The sequence below is a fragment of the Apteryx rowi genome, unplaced genomic scaffold (assembly GCF_003343035.1).
Source record: "Apteryx rowi isolate R43461 unplaced genomic scaffold, aptRow1 scaffold_307, whole genome shotgun sequence".
NCBI classification, from domain to species: Eukaryota; Metazoa; Chordata; class Aves; order Apterygiformes; family Apterygidae; genus Apteryx; species Apteryx rowi.
The window spans coordinates 626780-646064 of NW_020449497.1; the positions used below are offsets into that span (position 1 = coordinate 626780).

Below are 19285 nucleotides of genomic sequence, written 5' to 3' on the forward strand. Positions count from 1 at the left end.
CCGTTTCTTTCTGCGGAGTAACAGGCAAACTTGTACGCACTTCAGCATTTCCGTAGCACCCGGTCAGAGGAGGTAACTGCGCTGTTCCTGGTTCTTACAGAGGATCAGTTTTATGCGTGGAAGGCCGGGAGAGCTGCCTGCTGCTTTACCTTGAACTGCAAATGAATGTGCTTCACCAAGGGGGATACTCGACTGAGACCCAGGAGACGGAGCTTTATTTCCGACTCTGTCCTTGATTGTTTGTATGACCTTGGCAGGGTGCACTACCTCTCTGTCTCAATTTTGTCTCAATTTTAAACATTGCAGGGCTTGGTGTGTCTCATAATGTTTAATGCCTAATGCAGGAATCTCAGTGAGATATTTGATACGTTACTATAAAGTAAAAAATCAATTAACATATTACCACAGTGTTTTGCCCTCTCCAGCCATGAGTGTTATAAATACAGCAAAACAGAGATTTTTTTTTCTTTTTCAAATAGGATTATTAAAAGTAGTTTTGTAAGCATGTAGTGTTTCTTAATTATCTTATCAAGCTTGTTTGATTTTTAAAAGTTAAACTAAGAGTTTTCAAAATTCTCAGCATTGCAAGTTCACCCCTTATTGAAAGTCAAGGTGCTATGGTTTTGCTTCAAACTCTATTCTGAACTATAGATTCAAAATTAAAACTTATTTAGCGATGTTGTTCATGAATGAAATAGCATCTTCAACTGTTTGTGCAAATTATCAGTGGGCCTGACTCTTGCTGCGTCCCACAGGTGTGTTTGTACATCAAATGGTGGTTTCTAGTAGGTTTTTTTTTCCCTGCAGATAGAAGTTGGGTTTTTTTCTTCACCTGTTATAAGGTGAAGCCTCAGAAGAGGCYTTATGACCAGGGTTTGTATGTGTGTGCATTTGATGCTTGAGAAGGTAAAATAATGGGTACCGGGTAGATTTAGGGAGGTATACGTATTTCTAAGAGTCTGCATTACTGGTCATGTAGCAACCTGTGAGATTTTCACTGGTCTTGCAGTTGCCAGTTTCTCTGTTAAAACATGTTCATGTAYGTCTGCTCTGAAAACACTACTTGAGTTGCCTTTAATTTGTGGCTTTCAGTTCTTAAGGAAAAATCTAARAATTTCAAAATATTGTTAATTTTATTAAGTATTTTATTTTATTTTCTGAGTTGTAATTTGACTTTGGAATAACTTTGTAACAAATACATTAATGCAAATGCTACTTTACTGAGTAATCTGTTTTCTTTCACAACCTAGTTTTTATTTTCATTCTTGTAAGAGCCTAGAAACTTGACCTCTGTTTCATGAAGAAGCTTTATTCTTTGTTACTCTATACCTCTGACCTGTAAGAGCTCAAATTCCTGTGAGCTGGGATAAATGTTACAAGAGATTATATGCTGGACTTTCTGCTTTTGCCTTAACTAATAAATTGAAGATATGTTGTCACTGAATTGATGCAGAGTGACCTCCATAAGATTATCGTCTCTCCTCAGCCACTCAGCTCGGATCATGTCAAAGTTTTTCTTTACCAGATTTTAAGAGGTAATTTTTTTATTTTAAAATTAATGAAAATTATATAATATTACTATTTTTTTTTCTCTCTTTCTTAATGTTTATTCTYGAGACATCCTCATCTTGAATAAGTTTCCTGTGGAAACTTAATCTTTTGTCTAATGTTATGAATGAATAGCAAGCATTAATTATTCTTGTTATAAGTATAGAGCAGCCCTGCTACCTTCCATCACAGTACATAGATAAAGATGGCAATACTTAACACTTCAGCTACAGAGGCTGTTTTTAAAGGCCTGTTAGAGCCTTGAAGGTGGGAGATGTGTGCGTTTTAGCAGTCCTCTGATGTTTGTTGAATCAAAGTATGGAAAGGACACCTAGACTGAGCCAAAATGATAAATATATGCCACTATAACCCCTTAAAGTATTTTGCAGAACGCTCTAATTTAAATTGTTAGGGAGCTGTCCAATGAAGTTTGATTTTTAGGTAAAATGATTTACCACAATAGTGATTTTAAACAACTTTTTTTTTCTGGTCCATGTGGAAAATATTTTGTCCAAATAATAAGCTCGGTTATTGTGCTTGAYTTTTTAACATCTGGTCATTGTTAGTCCAGTTGATTTCTATTGGTTTTATTTGATATTTTCATTGGAATAAACTGAAAATAAATAGTCAATATTATCTGGTAGTAAATAAATGCTAGATCACATTCATAAAGAGCAGAGCAAAGAAATCTAAAATCCAGAATTAGTGTTGGCTGCTGCTAGTACCTGATGTGCTAAAGCAAAGATGTATACACATGGTATTTGTGCCTCTGTGATTGAGTTTATGATGGGTGGAGGAGCACTCAAAACTCTTAATTTCTATCAAAATGGCAATATAGAGCTGTCAGCTGAAGTTTGTTCAAGAGTTACTTCAATTCTTATTCCATTTGCCCAGATACTTGACCTGAGATCTCAGTGTTGCCCACCTTAATGCTATTATTTATTTGCTCTATCCAATTCTATTTGAAGTATGGTCATTTTTCCATTTTACGTGCCTTGTCTACTACTGTAGTTCATGTGCATAAACAACTTCCTGCTGATATACTTTCTTCCATTAAACTTTTTAGTGAGGTGCTTTTGTATTACTTTCATTTTATTAAAAAAAAAAAAAAAAAAAAAAAAACAGAACACCCCCCCAACCCCCCCACCCCAGAATTTTGGCTTCAGGAACTACAAAAGCACACAGGAAGAATGGGTTATCTTTCTTTCCTAACCATGTAAAATTTAGAAACATCCCTAATCACTGCAGTCAGATGTCCTGAGTTCCTTAGCTCTAGCTTTGAATTTTCACACTATTAAAATTAAGAAAAGGGCCTAGGCTTTACTATAGTTTGGGGCTGTTTTCTTTTAGCCCCCTTTTTATACTATCTGCTGCTGGTTCATGATTACTTTGAAAGAAAGTCATCTTGATATCCAGGAGGGGGGAAAAAGGAGTTATAATGCAAACTAGGTTTGATTTAATCTGAGTTTACTCGTCTCTTAAGAGCAGTTGTCARTTAGGAAATTTTTAAGTCAAATTTTAGTGCTGCAGAAGTTAAAATTATTACTGGGAAAGACAGAGCAGTGGGAGCTGTATGTTGGTATTGCATTATCATGATTACCTGAGTATCCTCTGCATAACCAGGGAGCAAAATATGCATATATATATGTGCATATTTATGCACATATATATATGCATATATCTGTCTAGTTTGTATACTCCAGAAGTTTTATCCATTCATTGAGTGTATTCTAGGGACTTGAAATTAGAATTGTGTAAAAATGAGCAAATGGAGAAGTCTTTGCTGACCAAGAGTTTCAAGGCCTTTCAGGAAAATTTTGTCAGCCAAAAACTTTTTTTTAAGAAGGGGGAAAAAAAGTATTTATTTTAATTTCATTTAATATTTCAGGTCTGAAATATCTACATTCTGCTGGCATTTTACATCGAGACATTAAACCAGGGAACCTACTTGTGAACAGCAACTGTGTTCTTAAGGTGCTACTTAAATTTATTGAAAATGTACATATGTATGTGCTGTTCATTATAAATCAGATGTTATTTTATTTTTAAATGAAAACATTTAATATGAATATTTTTCTGTRAAGTCATTTTAAAAGAAGACATCCCACAGATTCTTTCAAAACTATAAATGAAACAAACATTTTTCTCTCCCCTCTTCTGCCTCCCTCTCCCCAAATCTGTGGAAACAAGATAGAAGCTTTTTTCTGTTAGACTTGAGTGTGAACTGTTGTGCCCTCAGCAGTTTAGAAGGGCAGACAGTTTCTTGAGGTACTGCAATGTTAGTGTTCAGTGTGCTAGTCAGCGTAAAGGCAATGTAAAATGCTTAAACTCTTCCATCAATTTCTTAGGCATGTGTAATTTTGGAGGGCTTAGACATGTTGTATAGTAATCCCAGTTATCAGTAAATTAAGTTTTGTTTACACCGATTTGCTAAACATTCTAATCTTGAAAATTTTGGCCTGTGTTTTCTTAAGCCTTATGGTTTAAGAAATTAAAAAAGAAAAAGCCACAAATCTATAACAACAGAGAAGGCTGAATCTTTCTGTAACTTTTTGAGACGTATGAACAAATGAAATGTGGTTTGGGATGAAATATTCTGAACCTAGRGGTTGCAATATATCTTTTTTGGTGCAAATTTGTTTAGGAATTTAAAATCTTTTAGGTTATTAATATTGTAACTGCAACTGAATATGCTGTGATTTCAAATAAAATTGTAGAAATTTTAAGTGGATGTGGAATAAAGTAGCATAACTTCTTCCTTTTCCCCTTTCCCTTTGCTTATGCAGTTACAGCAGATTAACTGATTTATTTAAATGCTGGTTTGGAATTTCCTGCTTTGTTACCAAAAGGTTACCTATTTGAAATGCATTAAGTGTTTTGGTTATTTTAATTTTTTTATTTACCTTCTCAATTTAGATTTGTGATTTTGGATTGGCCAGGGTGGAAGAATTAGATGAATCTCGTCACATGACTCAGGAAGTTGTCACTCAGTATTATCGAGCTCCAGAAATCCTGATGGGCAGCCGTCACTACAGCAATGCTATTGACATCTGGTCTGTAGGCTGTATCTTTGCAGAATTACTTGGGCGAAGAATATTGTTTCAGGCACAGAGTCCCATTCAGCAGGTATAATTAAATTTCCCTTTAAACATCTTTTGCTGGATAATTTCATGAAGTCAGTTATACTGATGCATATTGAACTGCAAACTTGCTTTTGTTTTGCTTGGTTTGCACACAGGCAAAAACAAGCTATTTTGAAACACTGAAATATTCACTTCCAGACAGTATTAAAGGTAGTGGTTATTAACATTAGGGTTTGAATTGTGTATTTTTTTCATCATCTCCTGTAATTCGTTGCAGTATCAAAGTCTACTGTAGCATTTTTTTGAGATAAGGTGAGGGTGTTATAACTGGGAACAAGCTTTTTGTAACAACTAATATGAAAAAGTAGTAAGTGTCTGTCAATATATGACTGGAGATACAGTATTGACCCTTGAACTATTTAAAATGTCAGTTGGTAGTATTGGTCAGACTGCTTCATTTTAGCAATGTTTGAGTACGTAAGAACATAGTCAATATTTTTATATATTGTATAGTTATTGCCAGGTATAAAAACATCAAATAGACCAGAATATGTCATCACCATTCTAACACTAAGCAAACTGATGTAATATATATATATCTCTGATAGTCTTGAAGTAGTTTTTGCAGTGGGTTCCAAAATGATGTCTGCAGTAGTGTCTTAGGGATGGATGCATTTATCTAAGAGGTGAAACAAGATGTGCTGTCATAAAAATGTTTGTTTTCTTGAATTTTCTTAGTATTAATTCATCTACAAATTAGGAATTACGTAATGGTAAAATTGCGAGACTACTTGCATTGAAATAAAGAAATAAAAGAAAATAAAGAAATAGATAAGAAATAAAAACACATTCCGAATTTTCATTAAAGGAGACATTCCAGTCATTCCAAACTCTATACTTTTCTTGCCTGTTTTTGCACATAATATTTTCATGGTTTTGGCAGACATTATTTACCTTAGAATGCTATTTTAAATGTTCATATATTTAAAATGTGTGTGTGTGTGTGTGTGTGTTTGTTTTCCAATGCTGTGTCCTGTCTAGTGGTACCTATCATGTCACCACAGAGGCGTTCCCATAGGAGGAACATACTAATCACTCTAGAGAGCGCTGGTATGTTATAGGATCACCAGGATATGTCTTTATTTTGCCTTTGTGACGAGACACAGAGGAGAAAAGCAGTTAATGTAATCATAACAGCTAGCTAAATTTGATAGCTATTCCATTCCAGTCTCAAAAGTATTTATGACCCTCTTTGCTCTAATCTTTGATCTTTCATTGCATTCCAATAAGCTATACACATATGTGATTTTAATAGTCTGGGCCATCTTACTCAAAATTTAAAGTGCAAAGACATTCATCGGGTAACTCTGGAATAGCATTATGTATGTTTTTATGTTGTTCGCTTTATGTGACTCTTCAACTGAATCAAGTTAACTGTTGAGAGTTCCTGGATCTTTTATAATCTGTATGCAGGAGAATGGTTTAAGTAGTTATCATCATATACACTTTAATTATTATCTTCCGAGAAATTCGGTATTCTTCAAAGGTGAATAGTGTCTATATAAGTGCTTTGGGCTGGTCTRTGTTACAGTCTATTCCTCATACCTGTGCTGAGCCCCTCGGTGTAGACTGTGTACTAAAGATGATTATGCCATCCACCCGGTGGAGTTAACTAGGCCAGCAAAAACTCTCTGACATGAGTATAGCCATCCTCACACTGAAGTTTTCCTGAAAGAGATAAGGGATAAGAGATTGTTTTAAAACTGACAGTACTGGAATTTTAAACTCAAATATGTGATAAAGAAAAATAAAGCTTTAAATTATAAAACAGTTTGGAACTGATGACTTTGGTAAATTCAACTTTGGTAAGTAGCGTGTTGAAAGCAGTGAAGGTACTTAAGTTGGCTACTGAAGTTACCTTAGCTATCTTTTGATAAGGATTTTATGGAATATACTACAAAAAGAAATGATATAATCTACATGGAGGATTACATAATTAGAAACACTTTCAAATACAGTATTTCCTAGCTTCTATGATTTTTGCTTTTTATCAATACTATTTAGAATAGTTAGCATTTTTGTATATTATCTTTCTATTTTTATTTAAAAATATATCTTTAAAGGTGCAAATACAAGTTAAAAATTTTTAGATATACTTCCAGAAACATTTAATTAAGTCTAATTTTGTCTTTAGTGCATCTGTGGTGTAGGATGGGTGGCCTTTCACTTGTTGATTATCTGTGGGAGCAAATGCCTTTCTCTGTTTGCTTTAAAGAATAGTCTGTACGCTGTTACGTAAAAGGCAGGTAGTACCGTGCTAAGTTTTAACCACCTTCCCAGGTTTGGCAGTTCCTCTAGTCTCTATCCTGTTTTTCTGATTATTATTTAATCCTCCTTAAGAAAACAGTTCACATGCCTGAGACAATAAGCCAAATCCTCCTGACACTGATCCTTCCAAATGGAACGGAGAATCAGGCAAATACTGCCGGCCTGGGGCAGCTGTTTCCCATGAGCGGTAGGGAGTGTGCGAGGTTGCATTTCTGGTGAGTTCGTAGCCCGTGTTTGGCAGGTCAGCACAGATGCATGCACAGAGAAAATAACCAACACAAATATCAGTTGTAGCTGTGATACGAGTGTTTTGTAGGTACCAGGGTTGCAAAAGGCAGATTAAGACCATGAACTTATTTGTAATCAGTTCCTAAAAGATGGTTGGATTTTTTAATCTGTTTGTAATTTTTGTGGATACAAATCAGGGACRCAGAAAAGAAAATCTGATATATATCCATATTCTGAAAAAATTAACGTGGTTGAAAGAGGAAAATTATAAATAAATAACGTGATTTGGGAAATAATAAGTAATCCTGGGAGCAACTGTTAGTAAAATACAGTGCACTGCTGAAAATGGTAGGGTTGCCTCAGCATGAACTGAGGATGTGAACTGTCATTGGAGTATTAGAATTGCTACTAGCTGGTTTTGCTTCTCCTCCTTGCTAGCATGAATATATACTTTCCACATGTGAAAAACCTCACGGTTCAGGATTTTTTCCTGTCTAGCTTTCCACCTGCTTACAAATGCAGATGTTTTGCCGTCACTCTTGTATGAAGTAACCATAGTCTTGGCCCCATGTTACCAGGGTAAATAAGAGGACATGTGTGCAATCCAGTTTGGAAGTTGCATGTACACTGAGGCACCTTATAGACTGGTATTTCTGCTGGAGAGCGGGAAAGAGGAAGAGAACAAGCCGACTGAGGAGTAACATAGGTTGATGTGCAAACAGGAATCACCTTTCGCTATTTTATACCAGCAGTCGAAGTGAGCGATTCGGGGGCGTACAGGCCTGCGCGCTGCTGAGCACCGATGTGCTCTCGGAGGAAAGCTCTGCCACGGCCCCTTGGCTCAAGGGGAGGGAGGTCCTGAGGGGGCACTTGGGACTTGGGTGCTGATCTCACCACTGCCTCTTTAGATTCTTTTTATTTATTTGACTTCTAGAGGATTTTTTGTTGTTTTTTTGTTTGTTTTTATTGACTGTGGGAGGGTATGCACACATGCTTGTAGAAATGAAGTAAGAGCTTGTGTGTTGCCTTCCAAAATTAAAAATGTGAGCAAAATGTAATGTCATTTAAAGTTGATACAAGTTTTAACCACAGCATCATCTTTGCTCTTTTTCAGGTAACTATCATGTTCCTCACCAGCACCACCACTTTTCCTTTCTCTGGTGCTGGAGATATATATATATATATATTTTTTTTCCTCATCCATTCTGAGTTTGTCATTTCAATACCTTAGCATTTCTTCACACCAGCAATACTACAAATGAGATGAAGTAATTCTCATTTTAATTAAATCTATATAATTTACACAGGTGACATGAATTGAACGCACAGAGCTTAAATACCTAATGATATACATTTAATTAACTTAATTTAGAAAAAAAATTATGGAAGGTCCTGCTAATGATACTTCCCTTTTTTTTTTTTTTAATCTTTTCTGTAAAATGATTAGACCTGTCTAGTACTCCTGCTCAAATTAATATCTCAAATTGTTGCTATTGGAATTTTAATTATAATGTTTGTACTGTAGTTCTGTGATTTTTTTTTTCCCCTTTTCTACAGTTTATTTCTGTTGACGGCAAAATATTTTATGTAAAATAGTAGTTGACCTGGTTTTGGGGTCATTTTGTGTGGTATATTGGGATGCAATGCTGACATGCAGTCGAGAATATTTAGTTTTTAAAATGAATAACACAACATTAACGGTACTTAAGAATTTTYATAATGATGTAAAATCGACTTTTAAAATTGCAACAAATTGTTTTACTAAACCAGTAAAGAAGAAAACTCCCAAACTTAAAACTCAACTTCTGTTAGGACTTTTTCAGTTAAGTTGCGAATGTTTGCATTTGCTATCTACTAAATGTATAGGTTAATGTTCTTTAGCTTTACTATTGGTAAAATAGTGTTTTCCAGCTGATTCATTCTTTAAAGTCCTTTACTTTAGCTCAAGAATTTGCTGTTATAGTGAAAAATATTATTATGTCTAAGATCTGAAATATCTGTATTCTGTACTTGCAGTTGGACTTGATCACAGACCTGCTGGGAACACCGTCACTGGAAGCCATGAGGACGGCTTGCGAAGGCGCCAAGGCACATATACTCAGGGGTCCTCACAAACAGGTAGCGCTTGATATTAATCTCCTGGCTTGCTCTGCACTTGGTCAGGCCTATCCTTCAGCTGGCATTCATAAACTAGGATTTCCTCTGGGCAGGATTCTACTGCCATATCATCATTCTGTTTTACGTCTTGGTTAAATTCTCAGGCCAGAAAAAAATTCATTGGTATGGCATTTATACCATACATGTGTTCCTAAGTGTTTTATTTGGATATTTAATCTCAGGGCTATCTCTAACTGCAAACTGAATCAAGTTCACCAAAAGTTGTTTTGTTGTTGCAGTGGCACTGGTTAAAGGTGTAGTTATGCAAGCTGCTATTGGGGCGAAGCAGTTTATTGCTAGTAAAGTGCATTTCTGGCTTCTGTCTCCTATATATGTGTGTGTGTGTATATATATATATTTTTTAGAAAGACAGTGTTTCGATAATTATTTTAAAAGAAGATACTTATTTTAAGTGATAATATTGGCAAGAGACATAAATTAAAATTAACAGTACAGTTCAGAAAGCTCCATAGAGACTCCTGTATTGACAGTATCAAGCATATTAGAAGTTAAACATCTGTGTAGAATTAACGCAGTTTTGGAAATCCTGTGGATCCATGCAAATTTAATATAAAGTCCAACTTTGTCAGTGAATATTGTCCCATAAATATACTGGCTAGTTTTCAAACGCTTTGTTATATTTTCAGCAAAATATTTTGGTCACTTCTGTCAGCAGGCCAGTATATTTTTCCCACATCTCAGTACTAATTAATCATACACCCTAGCGGAGCACACTGTTTAATTCTTCCTGCCCTAATGGCTCTTCCCAACACCTGCATTCGCTAGCTAATAAGAATCCTATTTGAATTTTCGTGGGAGGAGAACAGAAGTAGGAGGGTGTGGGGGGGTATTTTTTTTTTGTTTTTTAATCATGAAAATTTTAGGAGTATTAGATTTGGACAGTAACACACTCCCTACTCGGAATTTTGTTTGCAGCAGTGCCTGGCCTAAAATCTAAGGGGCTTTTTTGTTTGGTTGTTTAATAGGAATGTGGTTTTGTGAATTTAAGCACTGGCCATAGGGCACCCTTTATCAAGTAGCAAAAACTTTTTCAACTGCATTATTGATGCATTTTCAGGAAGATTATAGTGAAAGAGAATTAAAACTTTATTTTCCATTAAAGAAATTGAATACCTTTACAAATTTTTGGGATACTTATTTTATATTCTACTATTTTCTATGCATAGATTTGAAAATGGAAATAATGTAAATAGGAAAACATGGTACTTTATTTTGGAATCTGACATTGCTATGGCTTAAAAAAAAAAAAAAAAGGTCTTTCGACCCCTTTCCAGAATGTCCAGGATATAGCTAATGCTTTAAAATAAATAGATGATATATAAAATTAAAGGTTTTTTTTAATTTATTTTTTATTTTGTAAACTTCAAGCAGTATTTCTTCCAACATTTTAGGAATCCTGGGGGGGAGGGAGGATATGTCTGTTTGCATTTTACTATCTTGGTGTTAACATTTAATTTCAGAGTCAAAGGAGACTTTCAGGCTAGAGAATATGTGAAGTTAAAAGTTGTCAAATGGCAACTTAATATGTTAAGTAAAATCTTGTTAGAATGTTATCTGCTTGTCAAACTAGCAGGGCCTGACTATATTGCTGAGACTGGAAAAGAGGTTGACCTCATGCTCGAAGCTGGATAATCAATCTGCTTTACAGCACTTATTGCTAAGGAGATTTGTACTTGCCTTCGAATTCCTGGCTCTGAGGAAGGTTATGTACTCATATTCCCAGCAAGCRCCGGATATAGCCAGTTTTTAAAATCTGTTTTATCTTGGGTATTTGTACCACAATATTTTTTTCGCTCTCAGCTGGAACTGGGAGCTTGCAGAACGGACGGGCTCTTGTGCTTTTGTGTGCGTGAGCAAGATGAGGAAATACAGGAGAAAAGTACCTGCAAGGCTGTGTTTTTGTGCAGTCGCAATGCTGCGGGCCTGAGCAGAGCATCGCGCTGCTACTGCTCGCCGTACGCCTTCCTTCAGGGAGCTTATCAACCTCGGGGCTGCTCTTACTTTTTCAACATGCAGTTCAGGCCCCAGTACCTCACTGTAAAACAAGGTGCAGTTCACTGAACCCTCCCTTTCCCCCACCCCCATTCCTTCAAGCTGTTGTAGTTGGCCTGTTTATTTCTATCTAAAACACTGTATGCCTGAAGGTCGTTTTAATTGTACTAGATGTCACTTCCAGTTAGATATGGATTGGCTGGGAAAAGAAAAGCAAAATAATCCATAATTTGGCAGTGATTGAGATCAGAAAAATGAAATACTGGAAATGATGTGGATAATCAAACCTTCTCTGAGCAGCTATGGTTTAAAGTGGTATATACAGATAAATAAATAAAAATCTTCTAGAAAAATGGACACAGCATTTGCAATAAATACTGAAAATAAATACTTAAGAATTTTACAACAGGTAATTTTGTAGGAAATTAAAGTTGCAGACCCTTCAAGAGGCTTCCAAATTTCCAGGCAAAGAATAGTATAATGATAGGAAATACTGGGCGATTAAGGAGCACTATGTTTTATTACTGCCATATGACTTAGATGTAAAATGAAAATGATAGTGACTTTCCTGGTAAAAGTACTGAAATATACTGATTAAGGTGCAAAATCATGCACTGAAGACCTGTTCTGGTCCCATCCAGCCTTCTTCTTCATGATTATGATTGAAGGGAACACTACAAAATTTGTTACTAATTTTGTTATCATGGTTATAGGGAACTGTTTAAAACCTCTTCAGCATCTGTTACATCAGTAGCTCACCAAGAATTAAAATTTGTTGGCTTTGTAACTCATCAGTAACTGATGACTTTGGCTGTTGGTTTTATCAAATTCATTTTTATGAGGGAGGGAGAGAAAGCGTTATACTGCGTTGTAGGTTTGTACTGCGGTTGCAGCAGTGACTATTCTGTAGTAAATGTTGTGTTTGAAGTATAGATTTGTCCAGGGATTACATCTCAACTAAGGAAAAAATAACCAATTAACTGTCTATTAGAATTGCTGAGTTTAGCAATAGTGATTATAATCTTGCTGGAAAGTGGTAGGTAGTGCACATCCTTTTTAGCAGGATATTTGTCTATGGTAACTATAAAGTAATACATGCTATAACCTTATTTTCTTACTGACTGAGCTGACACGACAACTATTTGTACTTTTCTTTATCTTATTCCCTTATAGCCATCCCTTCCTGTCCTATATACACTTTCCAGTCAAGCTACACATGAAGCAGTTCATCTCCTTTGCAGGATGTTGGTCTTTGATCCAGTGAGTATGAGTTAAAATAAATCTAATACCTTTCGATTTACGAAATGTTTTGTTGTCCATTACTTAAATGAATATTGTGGGTAAGGACTGTTTTAACTGATTTTCTTCTAGACTGCATTTTAGTACTTTTAGTTCTGTGAAGGATATAAGAGTCATCTTATAACTGGTCAATGAATTTTCCCCTGGAATGGGGGTTTCACATTTAAAATCAAGTGGCCTTTTGAAGAGGGATACGATAGAGTAAGAGATATGGGGGTGTTCATGAATCATTCCATCTTCTCCTAGCTAGGTGTAGGTAGCAGAACATCAGATATTTTGATGCAGTTCTAATTAGAGACGTGTGGGTGTGCATGGTCTTTCAACACACACAAAAATTCCTGTGCATCTCCACAGTCGCATAATAGGATCTTTTTTCCACCACGTGTCTGCTTTTCTAATAGAAATTTGTTGCCGTGGATTTTGGATTTCATCTCTTGGGCTTATTGTACAAAACTGGCTTTGGAAAACCTGATACCTGAATTAGTCTTCTCAGTTATTTCATCTTAACAGTAGAATCCCTTCAAATAAAGAAYAGGCAAACTGACTGAACTGCAAAGGACAAAGCTTGTAGTTGATGAAATTTTCAGAAGGAAGTATCTTCTGATATTTAAAAAAAATCTTGACTGCTTTCCTGAACAAAACCACGGAAAAGTTAAATAATAACTTTTATGTAAACAAACTTAATTTTTTTCTTTTTAATACTGCTGACCTTCCAAATACTAGTATCCACAAATCAAATTGAAATAAATATGTTTTTGTTTTGATTTGATTTTTTTTAAAGAAACAGGACAGCGCCTTAGAACAGATGATATTTATTTCAGGAGGGAAGATAACATCTAAAAATGTATTGAGAATTAGGATTCTTGGATTCTAATTCAAGCTTTGTCACTGCTTTTGAGCAAGTAAATTTTTTCTATGTACATGGTTTTTTTAATTCACCTATAACAAAGGATTTTATTGTACCTTGCATTTTCAATAGCACTTCTATCTGCTATACTTTAGAAGCAGATAGTATTCTCCTTTTTAGACAGGATGGTATTGGACACATGGAAAGACTGAGTACTTTTATTGGGTTATGCACACAAAAGTCTCAGTGACATGGAAATAGACTTTATAATTTAATCCTTTGCTCTGACCAGCACCTTTTCTGTACTTCCTTCACCACTGGTTTTCTGAAACTTAATCTGTAAGGTATTCCTAAGAACTCCTTATGTCATATTCTTAGTTATTCTGTTCTCAGTGAGGCTTAAATTTGTATTTTATTTTAGATATGTACTTAAGGACACATTAAAATGTTTTGCAGAATATGAACCTACAAAATACTGTATTTGCTAACATTAAAATTCTTGGTGTTTGTTTTAATTATTATAGCATTCATAATATTAAGGTTATCTGGAAAAAGTAATTATTGTAAAACATATTTCCAAAATCATATTAGAAGCATTTTCTATCATTAGCTATTGTACTAAAAGGTCAATGTCATTTTAGCTTTGGTGCTTGTTTTTAAGTAAAATGTTCCCCCTAGTGGTAAAGTGATTGCAAAGCAAAAACATTTCCTAAGAACTATTTCTTTATGTGGTTTGGGTTTTATAAAACAGTTTAGAATAAATAGATGAGTAAGTATTCTGTAGACTGTTTCAGTACTTCTGAAAATGTCTTTTTCCCCCCCCATGCAATATTTCAGTCCAAAAGAATATCTGCTAAGGATGCCTTAGCTCACCCGTATCTTGACGAAGGGCGGTTGCGATACCACACTTGCATGTGTAAATGTTGTTTTTCCACATCTACTGGAAGAGTTTATACCAGTGATTTTGAACCCATCACTAATCCCAAATTTGATGACACTTTTGAAAAGAACCTCAGTTCTGTTCGGCAAGTGAAAGGTGAGTAGTGGTTAACCTTTGCATTTGGGTTTATCTTCCTGCTCCATCCTTTAGTAGTTTATAGTTAGGATAGGCAATCTGAGTGTAATTACTAACCTAGGGTTTTTTTGATATTTTTCCATAGTAGATACCGGAACAAATTTCTTTACACTAAAAGAACAGAGCTGTTTGCTGTTTTTCTGACATAAGATGATGTCACGCACGCTCGCTGTCATTTGGAAGTCTATTGATTTCTAACCCTAATAGGGTTCTTATTTGGAGCCAACATTCCCCACGCCACTCGCTGTCTTGTGCTGGTGGTGAAAGGGAAATCACAGTCATTCCCCTTCGGGGTGGGAGGTGTTATCGTGATAATTATCCTCAGAAAAAGTCAGCATCATCAGCAAGTAACAGAAGCTGAGTAGTTTCATAGTTCTCCCACTTAATTTTATCTGATCTATCACAGTCTGCTCATATTGGTATGTCCATGTCAAGTGCTTTTGAGGCAGCTGCTGTCATAAGCCCTGTTGCTGATGCCACTCTGTGGTTCTGGCAGTAATATAAAAGACTCACTCTGGGTCTCGACATGCCGTCATGAGGAAAATCAGTCTGGATGCCTGGAAGGGGAAACTACGAGTGCAGACAGTTACTGAACACCAGCAGTTACTTTCTGGCATAGAGATTTGGAGTCTGATTCCATCATAACAAACAGGCCATAAAACAGACTTTGTTTCTTTTGAAATCGGATCCAATCAGGATAGCAGTCCCTTTACGAGAGCAGTACAATATTAGAATACTGGTAGGGATTTAGGTTCTATTTAGTGGCAATGCTAATTAGACAAAAAGGAGCAAGCGAGCTATATGTTCTGAAACAGGAGAAATGTGTTATCTCATCAGTTTCTAACAAATGATTCCATCATGCAGGAAAAAATGCTCCATAATGTTGCCATGATAACAGGACTTATTTTAGATATATCCTGAACTTTTAATTCTGAAATTCACATTTATAGTTTCTACAACTTCACATAACATCATTTTCTTTTTATCCTGTTACTCTTTCCATTTCCCTTCTCTCTTTGTCCATCACTTTTCAGTGGGTTACATAGCTCTGCTATGTTTTCTGTAATCTTTTGTTCCAAAAACTGCCACGAAGGTTTGCTGACAGCAATGCAAATTCCAGCACATTGTCTCTAACTTACTACCCAGGTGTATGGAACTCTGTTCTGGCATTCGTTGCTGCTGCATGTAGAAGAGCAGCCTGTTTCCAAACCTCCCAGGCTCCATTTGTGTGTGTGTGTGTGTGTGTGTGTGTGTGTGTGTGTGTACATGGGTGCATGCATAAAAAGATGTTTTGTCTGGCAGCTGCATATAGAGCTCCTCTTTCCTTATGAAAATTTACTTTTGGTTTTAACCTTCTCAAGTGGCAGTTTTGTGCTTGATTCATGAATTTAGCTGCTACCACCAAACTGGACTAAGCATTTAGACTGGATACTTTTTTTTTTATTTTTATCTTGCATACCACTACATACCACTACATACCACTAATGAATAATAATAGAACTGTGTTCTCAGTATTAGCAAATCAAGTTCAAGTTGAGAATTCTTTGTCTTTCAAGGATTTATATCCTAAAAATTCTTGGAATTTAATCTGTAATTGATTATCGTCAATTTAGTATTATAGTAGTGATTGGGGGTTTATTTTGCATACGTTTATTTCAATGTGCATATAAAAGTTCCCTGTGAATTTAAGGTATGAGCCTGAATGTGTCAGATTAGATTTAGGAAAACTAGAAAACTTCTTTTATCTTCCTTTTCAGGAAACTTCTTTTATCCTTACTAAAATATACTTTCAGTGAAGGAAACTATTTTCCTCCACTCCAGATTGCTTTTTATTGAAGCAAAAAGTGTTAATCTACATGGTATGGTGTTTTTGTCTTTCTCTCACGTACAGAAATAATTCATCAGTTCATTTTGGAACAGCAGAAAGGAAACAGAGTGCCTCTCTGCATCAACCCTCAGTCTGCTGCTTTTAAGAGCTTTATTAGGTAACTGTATGTAATCACATCTGATACTAATTCACATTTATTAGTAGTACACAAGTCACACATTCAAAATGTTTTTATATTTTATGTGCATAAAAGTAGGGAAGACCCATAGGTAACTGCTGCAAAGAATACTTTAAGCATGTGAGTGATTACATTAGAAAGTACTTTTTTGAAGGTAAAGCTGAATTTAAGTAAAATGTGCAAAAATTTCAAGTAGTATTTTTGAAAATACATGAAAGTACAAAAATCAGCCTGTAAAAATTAAATTGACAGATTGACAAGTTGAATTCTCATTGTCAAACTGCATTGTAAAAACATTAAAATGGCTGACAGTGATAGGTGAGGAATCATTAAAAAAAAATAGGTAAAGTGTATTGAAGTATTCGTTGTCAGTGTTGTTGACTATTGGTCTGGGGGTTTTCTTTTCTTTCCTTTGAAATCTTTGCTTGCTAGTCAAGCATTAACTTTCTTGTCTATTATCTATTGCATATGAACACTGATTTTCTCTGTCTCTTGCATTCTAGTTCCACGGTTGCTCAACCATCCGAGATGCCGCCATCTCCACTGGTTTGGGAATAAAGTGGAAGATAATATACTACTGAAGATGTAATGTAGCTTTCCACTGGAGTCTGGGATTTGCAATTCTGGAGGTTAATCATGCTTGTACTGTAATTTTACTAATGAAGTTTTAAATTAACAACCACTACTTGTACAATATGAATAATATTTAGAAATGTACTAGACTTTTAATCTTGTAAAGTGGTTGTGCTTTTAGAAGAAAATATTTTACCCAGAGTTGCACGTGTTTTATGAATTCTAGTGCAGCTGTGATGGCTCAGCTCAGAACAAACAGAATTGAACCAAATTTGGGGAGGTTTTTTTGTTCTTTTTTTTTTTTTTTTATTGAAGTGAGATTGTACAAAAAGATAGACATACATTTTGATATTGAGCCATTCCTGAAGATTTTGGGTTTTCTAAGACTAAGGAATACAGAAAACTTGACTGCGACCAATCATGAAGTCACATCAGGTGACAGTGACCACGTTAAGTGGGCACGTCACCTGGTGATCAAATCCTATAAATAGCTTCTCACTAGAGCTGTGATGGTGATGTGTGCTGTTCTAAAATCAAATGTTGTGAGTAGAGAGAATGAGTTTGTGACTAGGAGAGACTAAACTTCTGTTTCCTTACCCAGTATAAATATATATATATATTTAATCTATTTTTATTAGAAGTTTTTCTGCTCTTTCTTACATAAAACCCCCCAGCATGCATCTTCTATGTGTGTAAATAATTCCATGTATGGGCTAATTTCAGAGATCCCTGACATCATTGCTGTATAGAGAGAAACTAGCTTGCACATTTTAGGTCTGTGAAATTTTGTGAGAACTTTTTCCTGCACTGGACAGTTGAGAAAAAAAAGAAAAAAGAAAAGGAAAAAAAAAGCACATAGGGAATTATGTTAATTGTGTTCGTGTCTTTAGGCAAAGCTGTGGAAGTCTTGAAATGTCACAGTAGTAAATAACTTTTATTACTTTTTGGCTAATTCTTTTTCTGTTGGAACACTGAATTCTGTGCATATGTATATATGAACACAAATTGAAGGCCTCTACCTCCTGGAGTATACAACTTGGTTTGTTTACCTCCACATGATTTTTTTTTTTTTTTTTTTTTTTTTTAAGTTCAGTGTGGAGACTTGAAACTTGAATGTCCCTTCCAACTTTTATATTTAAAACAGGACTAGAAAATTGAAGACTGTTTTTCACCTGTACAAAGAAATACTAAAGGGTGGTCTTAAAATTTGAGCATTGGTCTGGAGAAAAACCGTGGTGTTTGTTATGGACAATTAACTGTTAAAGTTATTGTAAGTTATCTGTATTTAGCAGAGTATTTTCAACAAGAGTGATCTGAGCTGAAATTGGAGACTATTAGTAAGTTATGTTTGGAAGTTTTAACTTCAATGAAGTAATTATTTGCTGTGAAAGAGACAAACATTGAATTACTGAACAAAGATGGTGCAATATCTTTGTTTTTTATGAGGCTCCTGAGAATAAAACCAACTGAAGCATTTCAATTCACTTGAATGAGAAACGTGTTTAATTAAAAGAGCCCAAGAAGACACTGGTATGAAAGGTAAAATCTCAGAGGTTGGTCAGTTAATGTGGCACACTTGCTGGTCACTTTGTAAAATGTAGATTTGAAGTACAGTGGTGAAAACATTAAATGTGACATTTGAAAAAAGAAGTGGTGTTATCTTTATTTCCTTCCTGATCTCCCACCTTTATTTAAGAATCAGTTGTCTCAGTCTTGACTGAATAATGTCTGAAGGAATGCAAGTAAAAAGAGTTTACAATATATTGTTTTGGGCATGGTTTTGATTTTTACACCTGCACACACACGCACACATATATGCTTATATATACACATGTATATATGATTTTTTATGAAATATATATTTAATCTCTAAGCTCGATCCTGAATAAAGGCAAAACTTGCAGATAAAATCAAGACAAGAAACTGACTTGCTCTTTATAGGGAGTTTGAAAGAGATTCATTCAAGTATAATTGTACTTAATTTGCAAAGTTCATGTAATTTTTTTCATTATATATGTTTTCATTGTTTTCTATACTACTAATGCAAAGAATGCATCATTCAATGGTGTTGTAACAATATGAATGAAAAAAATGTTCATATGTTTTATGGATATGACTCTTTTAAATA

The 19285-nt window shown here is 35.1% G+C and overlaps 1 protein-coding gene across 3 annotated transcripts in view; it reads left to right on the forward strand.

The window, feature by feature from the left end:
- Nucleotides 1-18641, forward strand: part of NLK (nemo like kinase) — a 70681-nt gene extending 52040 nt beyond the window's left edge. For 2 of the 3 annotated variants that reach the window (XM_026070195.1, XM_026070197.1), the window contains 8 exons: nucleotides 1429-1535; nucleotides 3437-3522; nucleotides 4465-4674; nucleotides 9204-9305; nucleotides 12531-12617; nucleotides 14341-14539; nucleotides 16470-16563; nucleotides 17088-18641. In XM_026070195.1, the coding sequence (XP_025925980.1) occupies nucleotides 1429-1535; nucleotides 3437-3522; nucleotides 4465-4674; nucleotides 9204-9305; nucleotides 12531-12617; nucleotides 14341-14539; nucleotides 16470-16563; nucleotides 17088-17142 (940 nt within the window). In that variant the 3' untranslated portion in view covers nucleotides 17143-18641. Of the gene's footprint in view, nucleotides 1-1428; nucleotides 1536-3436; nucleotides 3523-4464; nucleotides 4675-9203; nucleotides 9306-12530; nucleotides 12618-14340; nucleotides 14540-16469; nucleotides 16570-17087 lie in introns of all 3 variants that reach the window. The other variant, XM_026070198.1, reaches the window with a different exon arrangement.
- Nucleotides 18642-19285: the final 644 nt, after the last annotated feature.